Source organism: Anabrus simplex, chromosome 2, assembly GCF_040414725.1.
Source record: "Anabrus simplex isolate iqAnaSimp1 chromosome 2, ASM4041472v1, whole genome shotgun sequence".
NCBI lineage: Eukaryota > Metazoa > Arthropoda > Insecta > Orthoptera > Tettigoniidae > Anabrus > Anabrus simplex.
The window spans coordinates 734,704,947-734,732,773 of record NC_090266.1 but is presented as its reverse complement, the minus strand read 5'-3'; the positions used below and the strand labels follow the sequence as shown (position 1 = coordinate 734,732,773).

At 37.8% G+C, this 27,827-nt stretch overlaps 1 protein-coding gene across 3 annotated transcripts in view; it reads left to right on the top strand.

The window, feature by feature from the left end:
- LOC136864416 (fibulin-1) overlaps window positions 1–27,827 on the top strand; it is a 451,544-nt gene that overhangs the window by 280,335 nt on the left and 143,382 nt on the right. For all 3 annotated transcript variants that reach the window (XM_067141388.2, XM_067141387.2, XM_067141386.2), the window contains one exon: window positions 13,119–13,207. In XM_067141388.2, the coding sequence (XP_066997489.2) occupies window positions 13,119–13,207 (89 nt within the window). The remainder of the gene's footprint in view (window positions 1–13,118; window positions 13,208–27,827) is intronic.

Here is a 27,827-nt window from a genome sequence, read left to right as displayed (position 1 = left end):
CACAAGAAAATTTCTTTCTAAATCCATACTGGCTCCTCATGAACCAATTTTTATCATCACATATCCCTCTGATGTACTTTGATATTAAACTCTCCAGTATTTTACAAACTATACTGGTCAGGCTGATTGGTCTGTAGTTCTCTGGTTTCCTTTTATCACCCTTTCCTTTATAAATTGGTATTATTATAGATTCCTTCCATTCCTTTGGTTATTACACTGTTATTTATGACATAGTCAAAGAGAAATCTTAAATAAGGCACTATGTACCACCCCATTGTCTTTATCACCTCCCCAGTAATTTGATCACTTCCTGCTGCTTTTCCTTGCTGGAGCAGTTGGATTTCTCTGAAAATATCTTCATTTGTGAACGAGAAGCTTCTTGTTTCCCTCTGTGTCTGTCCCTCTGTAACTTCTGTTTCGGTTTCCAACTCCTGACAATCATCTACTGAATCTCTAAATTCCCTACTAAAGAGGTTTGCTTTCTCAGTATCTGTTAAATAGTGTTCACCCCCTTATCCCACCATTGTAGGAATTTGGATTCCTTTTCCTTTTTGATTCCTGATATATGAATACAGCTTTTTCCATTTCCCTTTGTGGTCATTACGCTCTTGAAGAATGCCATTCATATAATTCTCTTTTGCTTCCTTTTTCACTCTATTCAGTTCCCTCATTAGCTGTTTTCTACTTTCTCTACTCTCCCTACCTTCTTTGATTTTCCTGTTTACTATTCTACATTTTCTTTTTAATTTTCTCATTTCCCTTGTATAATAAACAGGGTCTGAGGTCATTTTACCCTTCTTAACAGGTACAAATCTCTTCTCTCCTTCCCAAACGATTCCTTTGAATTTAGCCCAAAGTGTATCCACATTACTCCCTTCATTTATCCAACAACTGAATTGTGATTTAAGGTAAGTCCCAAATTCATCAACTTTAGTTTTTCTGTACAATTTCTTGTAATGACTTCAGTGTAAATGTTTCCTCAAAAACATTAAGATATTGAACTCTATAAACGCTTTAGAAAGTAGTATGCCACAGGTAGAAAAGGGAGAAATAGTGTCTAGTATTAGGGATTGGGTAGACTGTGCTTTCCAACCTTTTACAGTACAAACTATTCCCAATTATGATGAGAATGAACAGTTAAAATGTATTGTTGAACAACTTAATGTGTCGCAGATCTCAAAACATACCAGACTCTGCCAACAAAACCATGATAATAGCATATTGTTTATATGTTTTTCAGTCCCCACATACGTACAATGCTCTCCGGAAATGTGATTTAATATCTCTAGCGTATCTTCGTACCTTATAGAAACTTGTTTGTAATTATCATCTAGTCAGCTCATCACTACAAAGCAGTTCCTACTTGGAAGGCAGGGTTAAGCATTTTTAATGGATGTTATTCCTTGTAACACTTTGCCAAGGTTTTCCAAAAGTTTAAATGTGATATAGGTAGTGTATGGCTTCAGTTAAGTAAGGAAGATGACGTGGATTCATCACACGATTTTGTTAGGGAACTGGATAGGATTAAAGTAACTTTGCCATATGAGGTAGTTGTATTTACAGTTGGGTCGATGTTACATTCTCTTTGCTTGTAAAATATTTCATACAGCATTTTATGTCATGTGGGAAACAGCTCTCTGTTGTGTTAGGTACAATTTTGGAAAATGTCATGAAGTTACACACAGTGGCCTGAGCTTACCAATCCTCTTTTAGAAGAGATCAAAAATGAAAAGTTGATTCCACTATATCGCCGAGCGTTAATAGAAACGGCTTTCGCAAGTATCAACTCAATATCGATGCGTAAGAGGCAAAATGCTCCAGTAGACTAGTTCTGACTCACAAGGCAATAAACTCAGCAGATCGGAGCGGAGAGGAAGGTAATATACACAAAGCCGTACTTCGGAACTTAAAAAAAAACATTAATGGTGGGCCATACCCAAGAGGAGTTATCGTGGTAAGTGCATGTTAAATCGTAGGAAAGGAATACCAGAAAAGAGAACTCCCAAAACACAGAATTCTTTTTTTAAAGATAACATATATATTGAATAAAGTTTTCAAAACAACAAGATATAGATCCACAAAAGAGAGATAAACAAATCACGGGGGACTATTACAATGGTCAATAATCTAGTTTAGATAGGCACACACAGTTACAACAAAGGGTAAAAATGACCCGTAAAAATCAACATTATCTTTGGTTACAACAAGGGATAAAAGCCCCGAGAATTACAACTGTCTTTGAGGTACAACCAAAGGGGTAAAATGCCCCGTGAATTACAAATATCTTGATTCGTACAAATTCGAGTGAAAAGGTTAAACCTGAGCAAATCAATGTTCTTGTTTACATACAACCTCCCATAAGAGGGCCATTTGATGAACTGGAATAAGATAGTTCAGAAAACAATTGGTGGTAATCTTAATTGAAAAAGAGGTTTACAATACAAAAAGGAGTACTTTGCAAGATACTACCACAATCCCCCAGATTCGTGGTTCAGCTTAGAGAATATAGGGAAACATATGAACATCGAACATACCTAGTGTAGATACATCATAAAAGGTTTAGCAGACCGCGATACACCATCTTAAATAACAAAGGTAAAACAAAGGATAAAAATAATGAAGGAAGGCAAAGGCAAAGGAGGGCAATGAGGCGAAGAAAGAAGAAAAATCAGGAGGGATAAGGAGACAAAGTGCTGATCAGGCCGCGAAGCTTCCACATCACATGAATGGAAGGCAAAGTTCACACATCACACATCGCGAGTCCAATCCACATTCTCAATTCACCTTTCTATCTCGAGTTCAGAGTTTGAATTTTAGCACAGTGTCAATTTTGTAATGCTCTTAAAAAAAGGACTAAAGTTCGGATTCCAATAAACAAGCCGAAGAAAAAGGGCAAAATAGAATGAATGTTAATATGAGGAGAAATATAAAGTCTGCTCACCCAGTACGTAGAACGGAGAAATTTAAAACCAGTATGTACACGGGCCAGCCGTGCACACTTCCAGACCTTCCACTGCCTATTACAACATTTGATCCACACCTGAACCTCGAACAAGCACACGCAGCCCGTATATATACGGAACCGAGGTCGCCGTAGAGCATGCTAGAAGCGATGACGTCACAGGGCCTCGCGTGGAGCGATGAAACAGTCAAAGCAGCCAAGCGGCAGGCGTGAAGGCAGACAGTTCGTGTAGCGAGACGGTGCGTTGGGTTTGAGCGTAGAAGAAAAATAAGGTAAGCGATTTGAACACGTTACAGTTGCTCAAAATATACAGTAAGTGTGTCAAAATGAGAGAAATCAGACATAAATAATGCTGAATGTACGTAAGTGTTCTCTTAACAACACACTCTTAAACGAACTTGAAGGTGTGTCTCTCTGTGCAGATAAAATTCCCCTCAATAATTCTGGGAAGAAGTCGAGCGACAAATCTTGTTAAGAGGTGACTTCCAGAAAAGTAGAAAAAATTAAGAATTATGTATGATGTTGAATTCAGATATAGAGTGCTACAAATGTAAGTCCGAACAAATTATTTAAACATAGTTACAACCTGTGAAAATTTGGCGAGTGGTCTCATGAAATAAAGACAACGTAAGTTTTACACGAAACTCCTTTACCGGCCTTCAAAGTAATCTCCCTTAGCTACAACACACTTTTGACATAGACTTTAAAGCTGCTGGAAGCTGGCAGCAAACGCTCATTTTGGAATCTCCTGGAGAACCCTTGTCACGCATTGTTGGATACCTGCTACACTGTCGAACCGGTAGCCTTTCAGGGCTAGTTTAAGACGGGCAAACAAAAATCTGCCGACGCCAAATCCGGAGAATACGGAGGGTGTGGAAGAACAGTCACCTGGCGTTCAGCGAGAAACTGGGTCACGTGGATCGCGGTGTGCGGACGAGCATTGTCGTAGAGGAGCTCCCACTGTCCACTCCGGCACAGTTCAGGCCGAACCCGTCTGATGCGTTGCAGTAGCCGTTTCAAAACTCCCTCGTAGAATTCCGCGTTGACAGGTGTACCCTGGAGTACAAATTCACGATGAATAACACCATTGCTATCGAAAAAGGCGATCAGCATTGTCTTAATCTTGGACTTTGTGCGCCGACTTTTCTTGGGAGGCGGAGAAGACGCTGAAAACTGCGCCATTGTCTATCTCTTGGTCTCCGCATCATACTGATAGCACCCCGACTCGTCTCCTGTAACGATGGTTTTCAACACCTTCGGATTTTGGTCACAAACCTCAATGAAATCTCCCGGCGTTTCCATCCGAGTTTGCTTCTGCTCGTCAGTCAGGTTGTGAGGAAAAAAATGGCACAAATCTTCCGTTTTTTCAAATGTTCGTAAACAATGGTCCTTACGCTGTCCTTGCCTACACCCACTTCATCTGCTATCATTAGTAAGGACAGTCGCCGATCATTCGCAAGCATCTTTCGCACTCGTTCGATGTTGTCTGGAGATGTGCTTGTGGTTGGTTGACTCGAACGCGCCTCGTCCTCTACACCTACCTTTCCTTCTCGAAAGCGTTTAAACCAGCCAAAAACGCACTTTCTACTCACTGCTTGAGCGTGGTAAACTTGCACTAACATTGCGTGTGTTTCCGTTGCCGTTTTGCTTAGGTGGAAAAAAACTTCATGTTAACGCGTTGCTCCGTTTTGCACTCCATTGAGCAATGACACGAGTCCTCACACTGACTCCGTGCGATGTGTTGTAGCGTTCAACTCCGTTTAACTGTGTTAAGTTGACCGATAAGGGGCACTTGGTGTCATGTCTCGCAATAAGTATGCGCGAGCGCATCGTCCGAACTAGCACGGGGTACAAACTAGGCGACCATTCACCGAACTTTTCAGACACAGGTTGTATAAATAGCTCACAATACCTTTACTCCTGGATTCAATAAGATCTTTCTAACATGAATGTTACTGTAAATATACTTGTGCATTAATCGGTTACATTAGCAACATTTGCTTTCTATGAGTGTTCATATATTTATTGCAATAAGATTTTTAGTTTTTGTTCAACCAAGGATAGTACGAGACACTGTGTTTCATTTGGTTTGTAACCGAGTAGTGTGGTTCCAAAATGACTGCCAGGAAGGTAGCAAAACTTCAGAATTAAATGTGATGTTGAAGCCAGATATGGAGCGAAACAAATGTAAGACTTTTAAATAGCTTACAATAGGCCTACCTTTAATCCTGGATTCCATAGATACAGTATTTCCAACATATTATTTTAAACATACTTGTACATCAACTAGTTACATAAACAACATTTTATTTCTATGAGTGTGTATATTTTTACTGCAGTAAGAATTTTAGGTTTTGTCAACGAAAGATAGTAAGACACACTGTGTTTCATTTGATTTGTAATTGAATAGAGTAATTTCGGTAGGTCGAAATGCTCTGAAATGTGCCAGTTGCATTACGTCACACCGACACAGATAGATCTTACGGCGACGATGGGATAGGAAAGGTCTAGGAGTGGGAAGGAAGCGGCCGTGGCCTTAATTACGGTACAGCCCAAGCATTTGCCTGGTGTGAAAATGGGAAACCACTGAAAACCATTGCTGGAATATGTTTTATTTACCACGCTACTATAGTCTCTCACGTCAACCTCGCGATGTATTTTCTAGTCTGGGCATACCGGCGGAGTCACGTGACATCCAATGTGTGACGTGCGCGCCACGGCCTGTCTTTCTCGTCGGCCTATCATCAAAAATTTAGTTAAATATTCTAGTTATTATTTTCAGTATCTGTCTGTTCTTACCTAGCTTTTTCCAAACTTCATATGTAATTCCGCTAATAGCACCTGATTTACACCCCTTTCCCGTTTTTCAATGTCTCTAATTCTTCATCCATGGTTATTGAATCGTCTTAGTACGGGCTTGGTGTTCTCCATAATTCTCAGTATACCAGTCTCAGTTTTATTAATTTTCCATTCATTCTTACCACCTAGTAGCGCCATAAAGTACCTTATCCACTCCTCCTCACTTATATTTGCTTGGTTTCTACCTGTATTTCCTTTACGGATTGTGTTTATTCTATGCCAAACTTTCTTAATTTCGTTTTCTTTACAATACTTATTTAATAACTAGCGAATGTACCCGTGCTTCGCTACGCTATTCTACATTGTATTCGAATATCGAAGTAAATAGTGTACATGCAGTAAATAAGATTGTTTTAAAATTTCATGTCTCTTAGCGTTATCCGAGAAAGAGCATGGGGAGTTCCCCGTACGTTTTTTCCAATGTAAAGTGTTTGTTACGGATTTGTGATATAACGGCAGACTCACTTGCCTACTGCCATTCACAATCGAGTTGGGAAGTTTACATTATAATTGCAGGCCCCATTGCCTACTACGCGGACAGAATCGATTTGGGGAGTTTTCGTTAAAATGGCAGCCCCCCTTTCCTCCAGACAGATTACAGTTTTTATTATAATGGCAGACAATTACCCTACTATCACTCTAAATTGAGTTGTGCAGTTATCATTATAATGCCAGGCCCATTTTCCTACTTCCAGCCAGCTTACTGCCAGTCACACCAAGTTGGTGAGTTTCCATCAAAATAGCAGGTCACTATGTCTAATGCCAGTCACATTTTAGATGAGGACATTTCTTTAGAATGGCGGACACCCTTGCCTACTGCCAAACACAATCGGGTAGGGGAGTTTTAAACAAAACTGCATGCTCACTTGCCTTCTGCAAGTTAAATCGAGAAGTGAACTATTCATTACAATTGTAGACCTTTCTTACTAATGACAGTTACACAGGAGTTGGAGAAGGAACCCTTTCCTACTGCCAGTCAAAGTCGGTGTGGGGAGTACTGATTACAATAGCAGACCCACCCTTTCTCGATCGCTACAAATCGACATCAGTGAATATATATAGATCGACATACGAAAGTATATGCGTGTTTACAATATTGAAGACCTTCATTTACAGATTAACTGCTACTAAACGTACGTCATATCGACAAAGGATTATTCCATAAGACACGCCGGATTTAGTGACCTAAATGGCTGGTCCTATGATATGTCATCTATTCTTGGGTCAGACTGAGTTACAAACGTGGAACAGGGTAACGTTTTTGTAAGATTATCTCACATTACATTACTTTTCGGATAATTATGTGACAGCTACATACATAGCATTTGGCTCACATATGGCTACTGGGTGGGCCAATTTTCGTGAAGAGTTTGATGATTCTGTATTTCATATAAGTAATCGAAAGTGTGAATTATGCATGTGAAAATTCCAAATTGACTTAACATCGATTAATAGAGAAAAATCAAACATAAAAGGGATACAGATACGGCAAAAAGTCATAAGACCAAGGTTGTAGATCATTCCAAACTGAACGGAGATTGTGCAATCTGTTATGTGATAGGAATTTCCGAAGGTGTGCACCATCATTAAAATTGCCTGCATATTTCGATATTCTTCGGGGATAAAAAGTGAAAAATTTAATGATCTTGGATGTTTTCCGTTCGTTACAGGCTAAAACGTATAATTTTGTCAAATTTCAATTATCTTCTTTTTCTTCTGGCAGATTATGCCGCAATATGGATTTTGGGCGAGGCGGGTAAAAATTAGGACTTTCAGGAAACTAAACCAAAAATTATGCAGATGGTCATTATTACCCCTTAAACGGAAAGCTGTACGAAAATTTCGCCAAAATAGTCAGTGTAGAGGCACACAGTCGTTACGATTGGATTTATATAGATAAGGAATCTGCTCCATGTAAAACACCTTTTTGGCTATGTCCGCTGGACTTAACCTGCAAAACTGACCATTCATGATATCTCCCTTATTAATCCTCCTGACGTAAAAATGCACATGAAAAAAAGGTTTAGAGGTGGAATTCCATCACGTTTGGTCGATTTCCAGTCAGGCTGGTCTTGTTCTGTATATATTGTGGAAGAGTAAAATCACCATTACGGTTCCCTATAAACCGCCAGTCCATTCCGGAACATGAAATGTTATTTACGTTTAAAACCTTCCTTTGGACAGGTGGATGCTAAATATAAATTTTGGTTCGAATATCTTCAGTAGTTTTCAAGTTGTAAGGAATACGCTTTACTCGCACCTGCTCGTGAGTTAAGTCCGATGGGACTTGTACAGAAAAACGGTCCGTTAATGATATCTCCCTTATTAATCCTCGTATCGAAATGATGCACATGAGAAAAAAGGTTTAGAAATTAATTTCTACCAAGGCAGGTAGATTTAAATTAACGTTGGTTGTGTATATTTTGTGGAAGTGCAAAATCACTGTTTCGGTTTCGTATAAACCCCCAGTCAGTTCAGCGATTTAGAAACAATATTTGCCCTAAAACCTATCAAGGACAGGTGTATTCTAAATATGAGTCTTGGTGGAAATACATCCAGTAGTTTGTAGCACTCGCGTACATACGGCGTAATTAAGGAAGAAAATAATACAGTAAAGAAAGTTGAAAGTAATAGAAAATGGATTATAACTGAGGACAGCCGGATAACGACAAATATGTAAATGCCAAGTTAATGTATTGTAAAATCAAATGCCCCTCAATAAATTATGCTAGTGTGAGTTATGGATATAATAAAGCGGTAACAGAGGAGAAATTTAGGTCCAGTGATTCCTAGGTAAACAAATAATAAGAAGATGACTAATGGTGTTATTACTTAATCTATTCGAGGGCGGTTATAACGTCCAACGATATTCCGCCAATATCCCGCAGATAGGCCGATTGACGCCTCTCTTGCCTTCTACCCAAGGAACAACCACAAATTTAAAAGCATGATGAGGAAAATGGCAATATGTTACTTCCCTGCTGGCATGCAGTCAGAGACGTTGCCATGGTAACCTGTAGGTTCGCTGTCGGTCTGTCGGTCACTCAATGCAGAGCATGATACCAGCGGAAAATTGTAAATTTCTCCGTCATGTGAAGAGTAAGGTAAATTATGAACATAACGAAAGTTGTTTATAATGAAGAGACGTTTCACGTACGGTAAACGAAGTTTACAGAAAATCAATAGTATAAGAGAGAATATAAACCCCCCGTCTATTCAAAGATTTTAAAATGATGTGCATATTGAAACCTTTCCCGGTATGAGTATACCCTAAATATGAAGTTTGGTTGAGATCTATCCAGCCGTTTCAACGTGATGGTGGAAAAACCATTCTGGTTTTCCTATAAACCCCCGTCTATTCAAAGTTTTTAAAAATGATATGCATATCGAAACCTTCCGCGGTATGAGTATACTCTAAATATGAAGTTTGGTTGAGATCTATCCAGCCGTTTCGACGTGATGGTGGAAAACCATTCTGGTTTTCCTATAAACCCCCGTCTATTCAAAGTTTTTTAAAATGATATGCATATCGAAACCTTCCGCGGGATGAGTATACTCTAAATATGAAGTTTGGTTGAGATCTATCCAGCCGTTTCGACGTGATGGTGGAAAAAAACATTTTGGTTTTCCTATAAACCCCCCGTCTATTCAAAGATTTTAAAATGATATGCATATCAAAACCTTTCCCGGGATGATTATACTCTAAATATGAAGTTTGGTTGAGATCTATCCAGCCGTTTCGACGTGATGGTGGAAAACCATTCTGGTTTACCTATAAACACCACGTGTATTCAAAGATTTCAAAATTATATGCATATCGAAACCTTCCCCGGGATGAGTATACTCTAAATATGAAGTTTGGTTGAGATCTATCCAGCCGTTTCGACGTGATGGTGGAACAGACAAACAGACAGACAAACAGACAAACAGACACGAAACGTAAAAACCACCGATTTGGTCTTGAGTTGACCTAAAACGGATAAATATCTGAAAAATTGGCAAAACAAAAGAAATTACAGAAGCGGACCCCCTACAATTTTATTTATATAGATTTAATAAGATTTTTGTAGATTTGTGTAGATTAAGAAAATACAAAGAGCTACTAAGTGAGAATAGAAGGACCTGGCAGAAAAGAGAGGTAAGATCAGTAGCAAAGTCCATTTAATTTATGAGAATTCCCATGGTTAAACACGCAATGCTTTTGATGTGACCCTTGTGGGTCTAAATTGAAACAATTTACTGCGAATGAATCATTAAATAATTAAATGTCTATCTGTCTGTCTGTCTGTCTGTCTGTCTGTCTGCCTGCCTGCCTGCCTGCCTGTCTGTCTGTCTGTCTGTCTGTCTGTCTGTCTGTGAATATGAAATAATCTCCCTGAAAAGTTGGTGATACAATTCCATGACAAGTTGGAGTATATTCTCCCAAGATTATAGTTTTTTCTACACCGACGGCGGGCGACCGACACGCTATCAGGGTAAGTGGGGTGCGAGTAATATGCCACTGCACAATCAGACAAAAGCGGTAGCGCGGAGAACTACTCAGTCCCTCGAGGAATTTGCCGCGCTTACTTCGCTCTACAAACTGCTGTGTTGCCGAGTAATCTTGCTGTGTGCGTGCGGATATTACAAAGAACTTGATTAACGAATCTGTTTAAAATCGTCGTTGTTTTGCATCTGTGTGAGTAATTATTGCCGCGTCTTTTATTGCGTTCTTAGATTGGCGTGTATGTGGCATGTGATGTGACATTCGTTCGTATCTACTTGTGTTGTTCTGTGTTGTAATTGCAGTAAATATCTTACAATGGTGAACAGGAAGGAGATAAAGAGCCAAGGTAGAAAAATAATCGGCGATGTTTATGAAATTTTTCAGAAGGAAGCAGAAAATAATGGTCCTTTGAAATGAAATGGCGTGTGGCTTTTAGTGCCGGCAGTGTCCGAAGACAATGGACCTTTAGTGTGTGTGTATAAAGTGCATCAGAGAGTGTCGGTAGCTTGTCAAGTTTGTGCGCGAACCGTTCAGCGTATTGAAAAGGAAGACAAATATAGTATAGAGTCGCCTGATTCTATCTCATTTTAATCACCGCGCAAACGAATTAAAAGGACAAGTATAACAAAGGCAATCGACGGATTCGGTAAATATGAAATAAGAAACAACCCTCAGGTATTACGTAGAGGGTGAATACCCAACACTGAACAAGTTACTTGTTGATTTACAAAAGAAAATGGACTTTCAATGGGGAATTACTTTATTGTGGAGGATACTGCAGTCTATGGAGTTCAAGTATAAGAACAGCAACGATGGGAGAAGATTTTAATGGAGAGAGCAGATATACTAACAGCCAGAGTAACGTTTTTGTGAAAAATGCATCTTCTGATGAATAAAGACCCTCTGCAGCACGTAATTTTATGTACAAGACACCTACGTTCATCAGAACTACGCTCCAACGACAAAATGGCAAGATAAAGAGAGCACAGGAGGTTTAAGGTGGGAGGTACACCTTTACTGGTCAAAAAATGTCATTTTTAATTCTTTTTATTTATATAATAAACTTTTCTCTTTAATATCTTGGAGGAATTTCGTAAATATCTCTGATGGTACCTGAAATATGTCCTGTAACATGTACCACGTTACTCAACTTGTCGTTGTAACCTGACACTTCTAAGCCATACAGCTCTCCTAACCAAGAAATTTTCACTACTTTTGTCCAAAGGGCTTTGACTCAAGGTGCCTATTTCAAAGAGCTGCAGCTGAAGGAACTGAGAAGAGCTACCACCAAATCTCTAGCAATCATGGCAGAAATAAAAACCAGTTTGCAAACATCTGGTTATAACAGGTTCATGGAAAGATGTATGGGTGGCTTCTTGCAGATCAATAAAAAATCTTTGAATGCAAAAATCTGGAGAATGTCCCCAAAATTGTTTTTGTACGTAGTAAATCTGCACAGGTAGCTGCAAATGTTTCCTTAACATTTAATGGTAGTATCAAGGCTAGGATAAAGGTGCTATAAAAATTGGAACTTGCTTTTGATGATTACTGCACAGAGATGGTACATGAAGAGGAGAATACACAAGGTACTTTCTGCAAATAAAATGGCATTATAATCTACAAAAGAGGCCAGAAAATGCAGGAAACGGCTTATGTTAGAGGAGAAAGGAAGACAATCTCAACAGGAGGGTGTTATGTATGCAGCAGGACTGGAATGCAAGTGCTGAAATGCTGAGTGTTGCTGTTTGATTATTGATCAGGTGTAGGTCAGTAACAAGAATGTGACGCAAGTACAGAGCATAATAAGGACACTGGAGGAACACTGAGTGAGTGAACTGCTTCAGCTAATGACTGCTAATTATTCTTATTAGTATTATCCTTATTATTATTATTATTATTATTATTATTATTATTATTATTATTATTATTATCCATTTTATTATTATTATTATTTATTATTCATTTTATCGTTATTATTATTATTATTATTATTATTATTATTATTATTATTATTATTATTATTGCATGTGAACATGTATAGGGGCGAAGTCGCCTGTTATGTTCAATAAATGTATGTATGTATATGTATGCAGCAGGAGGGTTTTGATGTCCTTTTCTCCCGTTGGTAACTTTAACTCTCATTCTCCAAAAATTAAATTTTTACTTTTGTTATCCTTCATAACTCAAGCATTTTTTGAGATATGTTGATGAAATTTTGTTAATACAAATTTATTTTCAAAATTTTGGGCTAAGTTATACATTCATCATGCTTGTCCTTGATAATTTGTACAAATGTTCAAATTGCTGGAATATTATTGTTTTAGAATGCTCAGAATGCCTGTGTGAACAATGTAAAGTAAAATCCTGTACTTGTATTTTGAAATATTTTTTTTCATTTTTTGTTGGAGTAGACTCTTTGGACATTTTTGTCAAGTATGTTCTCTCAGAAAATGCAAAAAACTAATGTTACGGCAATGGTTCTAGTTTGCATTGTTAAGACACACAATATTCCAGCAATTAACAGGGGATAATTAATTTATAAATGTTCAGACGGAACAATAAATAGAAAGGACAGTGCTTACGTCGTGCTGGATTGGTTGACAGCCAGGTCGCCACTTCCCCTGACAGCACGTCGACGGTGTAGAAAAGATCTATAGGAAGCCCTGATGTTACCCTATATGACCAGGAGAAACATACAGGTACCCAATGTAATGTTACCATAAAATACCTTTGAGCCTTCAATCTTCCATCTCATCACTACAGGAAAGGTGTATGTAAATCAAGTCATTATTATTTGTTAATATGTTTCAGATGTAAGAACAAAAATGGTAGCTATGACTGCCTATCTTCTGCAATATGTCCAGAAGGATTCCGAAAATCAAGGACGGGACTTTGTGAAGGTAATGATTTTCAGAATTGTTGAAAATATAAGATCCTATACAAGGCATAGCCAGTAAGTTTATAAACTAACATTGTTTTGGGTGTTGGCTTGTAACAAGAAGTGACATAACAAGCATCATTAATGTTACTGTTTCAATGACACACATTCACACCATTTTTTTGTGGAGGAACCGTAGAAATATGCTGTAAAAGCCACAGATATTTTGTAGAAGTAGGTAAGTCAGCAAAGAAATTTCAATGGCTAATAAAGGCAATTAAACATGTGGTGCTAAAGAAGCTTTTTAATGACTATATTTGGAATAGTTATTCAGTAATGAAACAGTCAGCATGACAAATGAAGTGCTGGAGGAAACATTAGTAAATACGCTAGTACTAGCACCATGAGGTAAAACTGTTAATAATTTGTTGTCGAATCCTTCCAATTTTCAGTGGACCCCGTTCCAGCCCTCGTACCACAGTTCGAATTTCGTGGCAGAGCCAGGAATCGAACCCGGGCCTTCTGGGGTGGGGCAGCTAATCGCATTAACCACTACACCACAGAGACGGACATCTGACTTTTTTGATAAATTAAATTTCCTAGTTAGTTCCTTCAACCACTCTTTATTCTCGCAACCATTCCTAACTCTATTTGTTATTAATCCACATCTCGTTATTAATCACATTATTTCCCCGTTATAATATAATGGGTACTTCAAATTCTTTACCGCTTTTAAAGGTACATACCTGTTTTCACACTCCTCAACAATTAATATTAACCCATCCCATAGGCTTATTATATTTTTTTTTACCATTTTCCAGTTATCATAATGCTTTTTGGAAATTTCCCCATGCTTCTTTTATCAACCGTATGGTATTGCCTAACAGACCCACTTTTACGACATTCCTTTCTATCCCATTTATTTTAACTACGACATACACCTTCGTGACTATATATACCATCTATTACTCCAGTTTCTCTAAAGAGGTCATCTGTTTTTATCACAACCACTTCTAGTGTATTTTCCCCCTAGTTGGTTCCATCACTTCCTGGTTCAGCTTTTCTTTCCACATTAACTTATTCACCATTTATCGGCCTTGAATTCTGTCGTTCACCGAGCTCGATAGTGCAGTCGCTCAAGTGCGGCCAGTATCCAGTATTCGGGAGATAGTAGGTTCGAACCCCACTGTTGGCAGCCGTGAAAATGGTTTTCCGTGGTTTCCCATTTTCACACCAGGCAAATGCTGGGGCTGTATCTTAATTAAGGCCACGGCCGCTTCCTTCCCACTCCTAGCCCTTTCCTGTCCCATCGTCGCCATAAGACGTATCTATGTCGGTGAGACGTAAAGCAACTAGCAAAAAAAAAAAAAAAGCTGTCGTTCGCTTTTCCTTCCGAGTTAACATTCGGTAAATTGTAATAAACCACTACAATAACATTCCTTTCCGTGTATTTCCCCACATAGCTGATTATATTATCAAAAAATTCTGTACCAGAGCCAGCCCCAGCTTTTCCAGGTCCGTACACCGCTAAAACATCTTTTATCTTTTCTGTTTAGAGATTATTCTTACACTTAGAATTTCTTGTTTCTCGTCCTTAACTTTTCAGTAGCTTACAAATTCTTCCTTCACCAATATGAACACTCCCCCTTCTATTGTTCCTAATCTGTCGCTACGATATAAACTCCAGTTTCGTGCGAAAATGTTTGAATCCATAGTATCACTTCTCAGCCATGATTCAATTTCTATTACAATATCTGCTAAATATACCGAATGGTTCACCAGTCCCTTATTTTTACGGAGATAGGCAACCTAAATAACGCGTATAACCTAAGGATCCTTATAATTTAGTTTTATGAACATCAAATAACTTGCAATTTCTTCTTTTAGTCAATAAGGCTCTCCCCTGTGTAAATTGATACATTGACCAAGCAAAAGGAAAAACTACTAGGCAAACTTCCGCGCTAAGTACAAAGGACCATTCTGCAAACATGTGATTTATTGCTCCTTGAAATAACACAGGTACCCGTAGTGCGATCGAATTAATAGGTTACGCCACGTGCTCTGTAATGTAAAGAAGTTAAATGAACACTGTGAACCATCATTGAAGACTTTGCCATGGATATTAACTTTCGAGGTAGGACGGCCATACTTAAGTAGTGAACCTCTAGGAGTGCTATATTGTGTACTTCGCGGTAAATCGGTTAAGGGCTGGAGCGGAAGGTGTGCAAGGATCGGCAGCGCAGTGGTTCGAATCCAGCATCAGGCAAGTATTTTGAACTTTAGAGGTGTTCCATTTTAGCGGGGTTAAAATAATATTCAATATTTTTTGCTATTGACTGGGTTCTGACTTGGAGTCTTTCTCCTAAGGATAGGTGGGGGCAGGATTGGGAAGGAAATCGGCCTTGGTCTTTTATTAAGGCACTTTCCTGACATTCACCTGGTGGTGAAAATGGGAAATCGAGGAAAACCATTTTCAGGAGGGACAGCACGGGATTCGAATCCACAACCTTCTGAGTCCAACGCACGCAAATAATAATCCACACCTACCAGGTCACATCACAGCACTTATTCATTTCCTCACGATGCATTGTATTCCTACGAAGAGTACTGTACATTTAATTGTTGCTAATTTATGGAGAAAATATGGTCGAATTAAAATGTATACCACGTGTTCCGTAATAGTAAAAAGTGAAATGAACACAGAAAAGTGGTCAACATTTCGAATACTTGTTACTCTGAATATTCACGGTAACGTACTTCCTACCTACAGTCCATCACGTCGTAGTACAACATGGTTACTTAATATCGGATAAAAGGGGTCCTTTTCAGGACCAAGTACTACCTCACTCTTTGGAACAGGATGACATGCGGCCATATTACAGTCACTGTAAACGGCGCTAATCGAGGAAAAAGTGCACCAGCCTATGACTCGAACCTACTACCACAGAGATTGACTGATGCAACAGCAGCGATGCGTGACTCAGCCACCTTAACCACCGCGATACTCGGTGCATTGCTAGCACGTTGTAGTCCTTTATAGACACTTTCTATCCAAATGAAAGATAGTTTTATTCGCAGCTGTGATCGTTTTACTCATTCATTATAGTGTAATAGAAATAAGACTGCCGTTGATGATTTATGTCATACTCGCCGACATTATATAAAAGGTATGGTTTTACTAAGTCCATAAAAAAGCAGATACTAATGTTTTTCGGATGACTATGATATACGCGTTAGTTGGGTTGCCTACCTACGAAAAAATAAGGGGCTGGTAAAGTTAAATGGCGTATGGCTTTTAGTGCCGGGAGTGTCCGAGGACAGGTTTGGCTCGCCAGGTGCAGGTCTTTTGATCTGACTCCCGTAGGCGACTTGCGCGTCGTGATTACGATGAAATGATGATGAAGACGACACATACACCAAACCCCCGTGCCAACGAAATTAACCAATGATGGTTGAAATTCCCGACCCTGCCACGAATTGAACGCGGGACCCCTCTGACAAAGGTCAGCGCGCTAACCATTTAGCCATGGAGCCGGACAAGGGGCTGGTGAACCACCCGGTGTATCTATCAAATTACTTAATTCTATTCGTTTCTTTTCAATACTTCTACAGTTTGACACTTACAATTTTATGCCATCCTTAATTGATTTCATGCTCCCTATTTTGTCTTCACCACTCCGTAGTCCACCCCGCTTCTCGGAATGTATCTATGTCTTTTGTTTTATAATTTGTTTCACGTCGCACCGACACAGATAGGTCTTATGGCGCGACGGTATAGAAAAGGCCTAGGAGTGGGAAGGAAGCAGCCGTGGCCTTAATTAAGATACAGCCCCAGCATTTTCCTGGTGTGAAAATGGGAAGCCACGGAAAACCATCTTCAGCTGCCCTATGTCTTGGACATAGGACATTTTAATACTGAACGCTAACTTTTCATTGATTTCCGTCATTATATTAAGACAGAGTTCGTCCCTGCACTCAGTGGTGGCTTTACCTTGAGGAACTTCTTGATGAAAAAATAAAAAATAACAAAAAAGTGGGCATAGGGCTTTTTTGATATAAGCACTTCAAATGCATAGTGGGATGAGGATTGGACTTTTACAGAAATAACATGTCCTGTTTATTTAAAAGGGGATCCACTGTTATTCGAATGTTTGGGAAGTGTTGGTGTCAGTTGATAGGTACGAGTGTCTAAGTTCAAAGCATGTGCAATTATTGGTCTGTGTAGTGTGTAGTGTTTACAACTCATGGCTATTCGTCTGGACTGAGGTAGGGATCAGAGAAAGCAGTTGTCTACTGAAGTCATTCATGCACTTTCACTGCTTCAAGAAGTCTACTTGCAGAGTTACATTGACGGGGTCCTAGGGGTTGCTTAGAATATCATTTGGTATCTCTAGAAATGTTTTGAGGAGAATGGAAGTATTGCCAGGTGCCATGACATGGGCCGTCAAAGGAAAACATCCCCAGAGAAGTGCCATTTTATGTCTACAAGCATTCTAAAATCACAAGGTTACAGCACAAGCACTGCAGGTGAACAATGGCAGCCTTTTGGAGAAAGAGTTAGTTTACTTTATCAATGGACACGCCTTTTTACAACACAACAGAAGAAATGAAAATAAAAAGGAAGGAATGAATCAATGAAATGTTACACAAAGAAAAACGTACAAATATCATAAATATTGTAGTACAAGTAAGCCCATGAAAGTAGTAATCATTAATGAAGATTGCACAAGTAATTTCTAAAATTTGACATTAAACAGTTAAATACATCAGTATCCACTTTGTTTACAGATCTTGCCATTCTTGCAATAGTGCCATGGAATGCATAGTTAGTTCTATGCCAATTTGTGGACAGTGTATGATTAAACCTCGCAAGCTTATCTGGAATGTGGAAGTTTTTTGAGTTGTGAAATGTTCACCGATGAGTGGAACAATTTCAAAACGAAAAGTGTATCCGAGAATTCACTGTGTTGTGATAAACTAGCCAGATTTAGTGACAGTCCAATTTCTGTATAGTCAACATTATCATTAGGGATGCCTCCTCCAAATTAATACAAATTTAAAAGAAAATATGTCCGCCTCTGTGGTGTAGTTGTTAGTGTGATTAGCTGCCACCTCCGGAGGCCCGGGTTCGATTCCCGGCTCTGCCACGAAATTTCAAAAGTGGTACGAGGGCTGGAACGGGGTGCACTCAGCCTTGGGAGGTCACCTGAGTAGAGGTGGGTTCGATTCCCCACTCAACCATCCTGTAAGTGGTTTTCCGTGGTTTCCAACTTCTCCTCCAGGCAAATGCCGGGATGGTACCTGACTTAAGGCGACGGCCACTTCCTTCCCTCTTCCTTGTCTATCCTTTCTAATCTTTCCATCCCCCCACAAGGCCCCTGTTCAGAATAGCAGGTGAGGCCGCCTGGGCGAGGTACGGGTCATTCTCCCCAGTTGTATCCCCGACCCAATATCTCACTCTCCAGAACACTGCCCATGAGGCGGTAGAGGTGGGATTCCTCGCTGAGTCCGAGGGAAAACCCAACCCTGGAGAGTAAGCAGATTAATTAAGTAAAAGAAAATATGTTGCACTGAATATAATCTATGGATAGAAGTCTGATAGGTATGGTTTAATACAAGAAAGTATCATGTATCATGAGTACATACAGCAAGCAAACGGTAGCTAAGTTGCAAAATTCTCTGGAATATCTATTAATGCAACCCTGACTTTTTTAATGATTTCTTACAAGTATGTTCATTAACTGGTGGATTATAAATCAATAAAACATCAATGTCATTAACTTGTGAAACAGGAGAGAGAATTTTGTTATTGCTAAATTTGTATTGAAATGATTTATATATATATTGTTTTACATTTAGGAGCTCACATCATTGCCTCTCAAAATTACATTTATTTCACCATTTGTGTAAAAATTGGTGTGTACGTAGTTCGTACATCAGTTATTATAATCTGGAAAAGAGTTACAACTCAAAATGTAACACTTTCGAATTAAGCAAAGAGACTAATGTCAGAACATTCTGGTGGGTTGTAAGCCTTTCGTTCTTAGCCATCGATTTGTCTAGATTAAGTTTCAACTCATTATGTGTAAATACTTTTCTAGATAATATACAATTTCTTGGAGTTTTAAACAGTCAATTAGACAATTAACTTTTGCATCATCAGCAAAAAGTACACTTTTAAAATCTTAAGTATGTACTGGTATCATTTATTGCAGAAGTAAAAAAGTAAAGGAGTATTGTGAGGCCATTGAAGAACTCCACTGTAGCAATGACAGGCTCAGAAATATTATTCCTTATTTTAACTACCTGTATGCAATTTTTAAGATATGATACAAAACAGGAGAGGACAGGATTATTAATTCATTAACCTGTTAAATTATGCAGCATGTTATCACGGTCAGCAGTGCCTAAGGTTTTGAGAAGTCTGTTTAAATGCATTCTACATGAAAATAATTCTCTACTGCATCTAAGAGGAATTGATAGAACAAAAGAAGAATGCTAGAAGTTTACTGTTCTGAAAAGAATCCATGTTGCTCATCAATTAATATATTTCTAAAGGGAGGTGTGATCTTATCCAAAATTATTGAGTTACAGGTTTTGAGAATATGAGGTGAACTTTTAACAGGTCTGTATTGTTTTACGTCAGTTTAATCACCAACTTTGAATACTTGGCTAATGAATCATTTCAACAATTCCTATAGGTTCTTTGGTAAACAGATAAGGGAGAGCTTCACACAAAATTCGATTCTTGAGTAGGTATTGAAACACCATCAGATCCTACATCTTTCTTTAATTTAAGAGATTTCAGTTTGTTGTAAATTTCTGATTTACTGATGTTGATAACAGACAGATTGGCAAGGAAAGATAATCAAATACCACTTTATTCTTCTGATAAGTAGAATAAATAGATGAAAAGCGTTGTGCATGAAGATTGACAATGTCCTCACCAGTACCTGCTGTAAATTCATTAAGATGTGATGATGAAGTAATATCACTACCTGACATTTTAAGAACAGAAATTGCCAGAATATCTGTCGGTTGGAAAAAATACGTAGTTCCCAGTTGGCGATATAGTTTGTATAGCTAGATCTGGATAATGACTTGCATTCATTCCTTAATTTAGAAAAATGCTGATAATCACCATTGACACAGATATCTTTACAGATTATGCGCTTTCTTTTTTAAATAATCAGTTTCATTTTATGAGTATACCACTTCAGTGGTTTAGAGTTCTTAAAATTATTTGTAAGAATGTAAAATTTCATGTCATAATATAGTTCTGCATGGAAGGATACTACTGCTTTATCAGTTGATACATACTGAAACATCACTTTCCAGGTGAATTCAAACTTAATCCATGATAATCTCCATTTGAAAGGTCAAAATAATAACTATCAGCGGATAAGGAAATATTTATCATATTTATAGGTCATGAAATCTTTTATAGATTATGGGACAACGCTTTGATTACTAGACTTAACTTAATTGGAACTGGCGTTACTTAAGACCAAATCAAGAAAATGGGTCTTAAAATTTGTAATATAGGCTATTTAAACTGATGTAATCCTAGGTAAGAAAATGTGTCTATAACTAAACTAGATTGCACTGTGTGGTTACCTACTCACTTAAGTGCAGGAAATTTTTCATTAAGATGCGGTGGATTGTAGTCTACAGAAGGAGTAAAGAATGGTTGTCAAAATTTGAGATAACGTTTTCAAAAGCAACACAATAGTCAAAATATTTCCGGACAGGAGACCTGGGTGGAGTATAGTGTGTGCAGCATCAATGATTATTTGTTTGGTGTTAAAGGTCATGAACACAAAACAACTGTTCAACTGCACTATTGCATGGTATAATAGCAGGTTGTAAACCTGTTACTAATACAGATCCTTATAGCCCTATGGGATGCTTTCATACTCATTAAATAAGATCTACACGTCTGAAAATTGTCATATGCCCTCCTCACTAAACTTGTTTCGATTAATATCATAAAGTCACAGTCAGCTAGATATGAAATTCCGAGTTCAGTTAGTTTGCTTCGAAGTCCACTGACATTTTGATTTACGGTAATCATCTAAATGTTTCAACTAATCTGTTTTCTGATGTCTTTGTTGCCTTCCTAGGATTATGTATTTGTCCACTGTGAATCGATCTCATAACTACAGTAAATGCTACTTTTATTTGCTGACGTGGGTTTCGCTTTACTAAGTCATTTTCTGTATCACTAAAGTTTCGGCCATTAGGGCCAACAGTCTGAAACAGGCTTCAGGAGGTTAACTTAAGAACCTTACGACCTGTTCAAGTACCTGCACTGGAAAGACAACACCGTGGCAGGGGTCTGCAGTTTTTCTAGACATCATCCGCACTGGCAGCTAAGACACAGGCATTTTGTGCTGTTCTTGGATGAATCCTTTTTCTCATTTTAACTTTCAGATGGTCGTCTGCAGTTTTACAGAAGAGGTGGAAATGGTTTCTTCAGACAGTGGTGCAATTTAACTTTGCTTACAAATACAATGTCCGTTACTTTAAGGTGCAGGTTTGTGGAATACGAAAAAGGAACAAGTTCAATACGATGAATTCATCTGAACAAATCAAGTGACCGGCGCGAACTAAATTGAACAAAAATGGCTGCTCATAACCAAATAGAAAACATCAAAGAATACTAGATGGCGGTACAAGACGGTGATTTGACTTGAACCATATTTAACTCCTCCTCTCAAAGTGATGATCGCCAGAAGAGTTCACTTCTTTAGACTAAGGTTGCTCAAACACTTCCAATGCTTGAGTCTGGGCGATCCTTTTGTGAGCACATCCGCTGGCATCTCTTCCGTTGCTAGATTATTCAGGTAGATTTCCTCTGCAGATGGAGATTCCCTCACAAAAGGATGACGCACATGAATATACTTCGTTTATGAGCGGAATACGGGATTCTCAGCAAATTTCTGCGCCCCTTGTTTGTCATTGTGCAGACTAACGGCTGTCAGTAGAATTTTACTAATCTCCTCGGTCAGCCAACGCAGGTTTATTTCCTCCTTGGAGGCATAGCTGAGAGTCATATACTCTGACTCTGTATATTAAAGCGGAACAGTGCATTGTTTTCTTGACTCCCAGGAAACAGAACCTACATTCATTGCGGAGATGTGCCCAGTGTAGGATCTCCTGTCATCGATGCAGGCAGACCAGTCAGATTCAACATAACCAGCTAGACCGCCCTCTTTCGCAGTGAAGGTGATGCCTAGTTCCAGTGTTCCCTTGAGGTAACGTAGCACACATTTCGCAGATTGCCAATAGCTTGCACCAAAACAGTCACTGAATTGATTTGGAACACTAGTTGCGTGAGATATATTCGGACGTATCCCAACGAATAGGTACAGGAGTGCACCGACGAGCTCGCGTTACGGTAGTTTCTCTCCATCCTCGACATCGCACAATCCTTCACCTGTTTCAACTTGAACAGAAGTTTTTCTGATATAGCCTTAGAATCTCCTGATTCCCACGCCATAACTGTGGCCGCGTTGTCTGCATTTGCCTCGGGCTTCACATTTGCATCTCTTACGTAGATCTAAGATTCGTTTATTATGAGTAATCTATATATATATATAATAGCTTGTCCTGACTGACTGACTGATTCATCATCGCCGAGCCAAAACTACTGGACATAAAGAAATGAAAGTTTGGGGATATATTCATGTTATGATGTAGGTGCTCGCTAAGAGAGGATTTTTGGATATTCCTTCGGTAAGGGGGTGAAAATGGGGGTGAAATTTTAAAATGAGTGTATCTATATCTCAAAACTTTAAAAGTTTACAGATGTAAAAATTGGTATTTAGAATCTTCTTTAAAAATAAGGAAACACGTATTTTTTTGTTTTCAGAAAATCCCAATAGGAGGGGTTAAAAAGGGTGAAAAAGTGGTTGAATGCCTTTAATCAGGATACCGGTACTTATATCTCAGAAACTGAAGATATTACAGACCTCAAAATTGGTACTTTTGATCTCTTTCAAAAATAAAGAAACACGTATTTTTTTGTTCTTGGAAAATCCAATTAATGGGAGGGTGAAAAGGGGGTGAATTTTTACAATGAGTGAATCTATATCTCCAAACATTTAAAGTTTGCAGATGTAAAAACTGGTAATTAGAATCTTCATTAAAAATAAAGAAACACGTATTTTTTTGTTTTCCGAAAATCGCAATAGGAGGAGTGAAAAGGGGTGAAAAATGGGTTGAATGCCTTTAATAGGCTACTTATATCTCAGAAACTGAAGATATTATAGACCTGAAAATTGGTGTTTGGGATCTCTTTTAAAAATAAAGAAACACGTATTTTTTGTTTTTCTGGAAAACCCAATTAAGGGGGGTGAAAAGGGCGTAATATTTTAAAATGACTGTATCTATATCTCAAAACGTTTAAAGGTTATAGATGTAAAAATTGGTATTTAGAATCTCCATTAAAAATAAAGAAACACTTATATTTTGTTTTCGGAAAATCGTAATAGGAAGGGTGGTAAAGGTTGAAAAACTGGTCGAATGCATTTCATGAGTCTACTTATATTTCAGAACCTGAAGATATTACAGACCTGAAAATTGGTGTTTGCGATCTCCTTAAAAATATAGAAACACGCATTTTTCTTTTTGTGGAAAATCCAATTAATGGGGGGGGGGGGTGAAAATGGGGTGATTTTTTAAAATGAGTGTATCTATATCTCAAAACTTTTTAAGTTTATAGATGTAAAAATTGGTATTTAGAATCTCCTTTAAAAATAAAGAAACATGTATTCTTCTGTTTTCGGAAAATCCCAATAGGAAGGGTGTAAAAGGGTGAATAATGGGTTGAATGCCTTTCATGAGGCTACTTTCAGAACCTGAAGATATTACAGACCTGAAAATTGGTATTTTGGATCTACTTTAAAAGTAAAGAAACACGTATTTTTTCGTTTTTGGAAAATCCAAGTATTGGGGGGTGAAATTTTTAAAATGAGTGTGTCTACATCTTAAAATTTTAATATTTACAGATGTAAAAATTGGTAGTTAGAATCTCCTCTAAAAATTAAGGAACACGTATTTTTTGTTTCCTGTAAATCCTAATAGGAGGGGTGTAAAAGGGTGAAAAATGGGTTGAATGCCTTAATTGAGGATACACATATCTCAGAAACGAATGATATTACAGAACTCATAATTTGCATATGGGATCTCCTTTAAAAATAAAGAAACACGTATTTTTTAGATTTTGGAAAAGCCAATTAATGGCGGTTAAACAGGAGTGACAAATTGGGGTGAATTTTTTGAAAGACTGTATCTACAGAATATCTTGGAAACGTAAAATGTTACAGAGTAAAGAGTGAATGTAAATCTCCTGTAAATGTAAAGAAATATAGGTGATTTGTTTAGGAAACTTCACTTAAGGGGAACTCAAAAGGGGTGAAATTTTAAAATGAGAATTTTTACAGTATATCTAAAAAAACTTAACATGTTACAGAAGTGAAAAATGGTATTTTTTATCTCTATTAAGCATAAAGAAACGTGTACTTTTAGTTATCGAAAATACCACTTGGGTGGAAGGGGGGTAAAAGTGACTGAAAATGGTGATGAATTTTTTTAATTAGGCTACTGATATCTCAAAAATGAAGATGTTAGAGACGTGAAATTTGATATTTGCAATCTGCTTTAGAAGTAAAGAAACACGTATTCTCGGAAAATCCAATGAAGGGGGGGGGGTTGAAAGAATTGAAAAATTAATTGACTGAATTGTATGAGAATACATACATCTAATAAAAACTACAGTTGTTACAGACGTGAAAATTCTTATTTGTACCTCCTTTAAAAACAAAGAAGAACGCGTTTTGGTGGGGAAACCATCTTGGAGGGCGGGAGTGTAAAGGAGTTGAATTCCTTTCATGAGGACACATAAATCGAAAACTGAAGAAGTTAGAGTCGTGATAATTGGAATTTAGAAGATCCTTTACTATTAAAGAAACAAGTATTATTTGAGGGAAAATTCATTTAAAAGGGGGGGGGGGATTATTGCTAAATGAAGTGAAAAAGTGAATTAATTTTTAATCTCAAAACTGAAGGTAATAGACGTGAACATTGGTGTTTTTAATGTCCCTTAAACATAAAGAAACAAACATTCTTTTAATTTTTTTGGTGGGGTGGGTTGCGGTAAATAAACTTAACGGCGTTGGGGTGTAGAAGGAGGTGAGACCAATTGATTTTACTGTTATTAATGTACTTATAAGGATCCTCCGTTGCTCAGGCGGCAGCGCGCCGGCCTCTCACAGCTGGGTTCCGTGGTTCAAATCCCGGTCACTCCATGTGGCATTCATGCTGGATTAAACGGGGGTGGGACAGGTTTTTCTCCGGATACTCCGGTTTTCCCTGTCATCAGCCATTCCAGAAACACATCATAGTAATAATAATAATAATAATAATAATAATAATAATAATATTCCGGACCGTCGTTAAATGTGCGGACCGCGCAGGAAACGGCTCCTGGACAGGTAATGACTAAGAATGCAGTCCGGCCGCGGGTTCAGTCTCGCCAAGGCACCCAATATGACACCACGCCGGATCTCCTGAAGGATTTTATCCATATTAAAAATATTATAGGAAAAGATGGCAAGGATTTACGGACCCAACTGACCGGGAGGAATACCTGAGCCTAGCCCGGGAATTGCGAAATCGATTGCTGGAAAGGAAGATTTAAAAGTGGGAGGAAACGTGCCGTAAAATCATAGAAAACCAGTCAGATCGGGAATTTTGGTGGATTCTCGCAGAAAACGAGTCAGATCGCGAATTTCGGCGGATTATATATCTAATACAATAAGCATTCAATTATAAATTTCAGTATAATACCGTAGCGAAGCACGGGTATCTTGCTAGTCTATCTATATATATAAAATAACTTGTCCTGACTGACTGACTGATTCATCATCGCCGAGCCAAAACTACTGGACATAAAGAAATAAAATTTTGGAGATATATTCATATTAAGATGCAGGTGCTCGCTAAGAGAGGATTTTTGGATATTCCTTCGCTAAGGGGGTGAAAAGGGGGGGTGAAATTTTAAAATGAGTGTATCTATATCTCAAAACTTTAAAAGTTTAGAGATGTAAAAATTGATATTTAGAATCTTCTTTAAAAATATAGAAACACGTATTTTTTTGTTTTCAGAAAATCCCAATAGGAGGGGTGAAAAAAGGGTGAAAATGGGGAAAAATGGGTTGAATGCCTTTAATCAGGATACCGGTACTTATATCTCAGAAACTGAAGATATTACAGACCTGAAAATTGGTACTTTTGATCTCTTTTAAAAATAAAGAAACACGTATTTTTTTGTTTTTGGAAAATCCAATTAATGGGAGGGTGAAAAGGGGGTGAATTTTTAAAATGAGTGAATCTATATCTCAAAACTTTTAAAGGTTATTGATGTGAAAATTGGTATTTAGAATCTCCTTTAAAATTAAAGAAACACGTATATTTTGTTTTCGGAAAATCCGAATAGGAAGGGTGGAAAAGGTTGAAAAAGGGTTCCAATGCCATTCATGAGTCTACTTATATTTCAGAACCTGAAGATATTACAGACCTGAAAATTGGTGTTTGGGATCTCCTTTAAAAATAAATACACACTTATTTTTTGTTTGTGGAAAATACAATTAATGGGGGGGTGAAAGGGGGGTGATTTTTTAAAATGAGTTTTATCTATATCTCAAAACGTTTTAAGTTTATAGATGTAAAAATTGGTATTTAGAATCTCCTTTAAAAATAAAGAAATACGTATTCTTTTGTTTTCGGAAAATCCCAATAGGAAGGATGTAAAAGGGTGAATAATGGGTTGAATGCCTTTCATGAGGATACTTATATTTCAGAACCTTAAGGTATTACAGACCTGAAAATTGGTATTTTGGATCTACTTTAAAAGTAAAGAAACAGGTATTTTTTCGTTTTTGGAAAATCCAAATATTGGGGGGTGAAAACGGGGGTGAATTTTTTTAAAATGAGTGTGTCTACATCTTAAAAGTTTAAAATTTACAAATGAAAAAATTGGTGGTTAGAATCTCCTCTAAAAATAAAGGAACACGTATTTTTTTGTTTCCAGTAAGTCCTAATAGGAGGGGTGTAAAAGGGTGAAAAATGTGTTGAATGCCTTTAATGAGGATACACATATCTCAGAAACGAAAGATATTACAGAACTGATAATTCGCATATGGGATCTCCTTTAAAAATAAAGAAACACGTATTTTTTAGTTTTTGGAAAAGCCAATTAATGGCGGTTAAACAGGAATGACAAATTGGGGTGAATTTTTTGAAAGACTATATCTACAGAATATCTTGGAATCGTAAAATGTTACAGACGTAAAAAGTGGGTGTAAATCTCCTGTAAATGTAAAGAAATATAGGTTATTTGTTTTTGGAAACTCTACTTAAGGGGAACCCAAAAGGGGTGAAATTTTAAAATGAGAATTTTTACGGATATCTAAAAAACTTAACATGTTACAGAAGTGAAAATGGTATTTTTTATCTCTATTAAACATAAAGAAAAGTGTATTTTTAGTTTTCGGAAATACCACTTGGGTGGAGGGGGGGGGGTAAAAGTGACTGAAAATGGTGATGAATTCTTTTAATTAGGCTACTGATATCTCAAA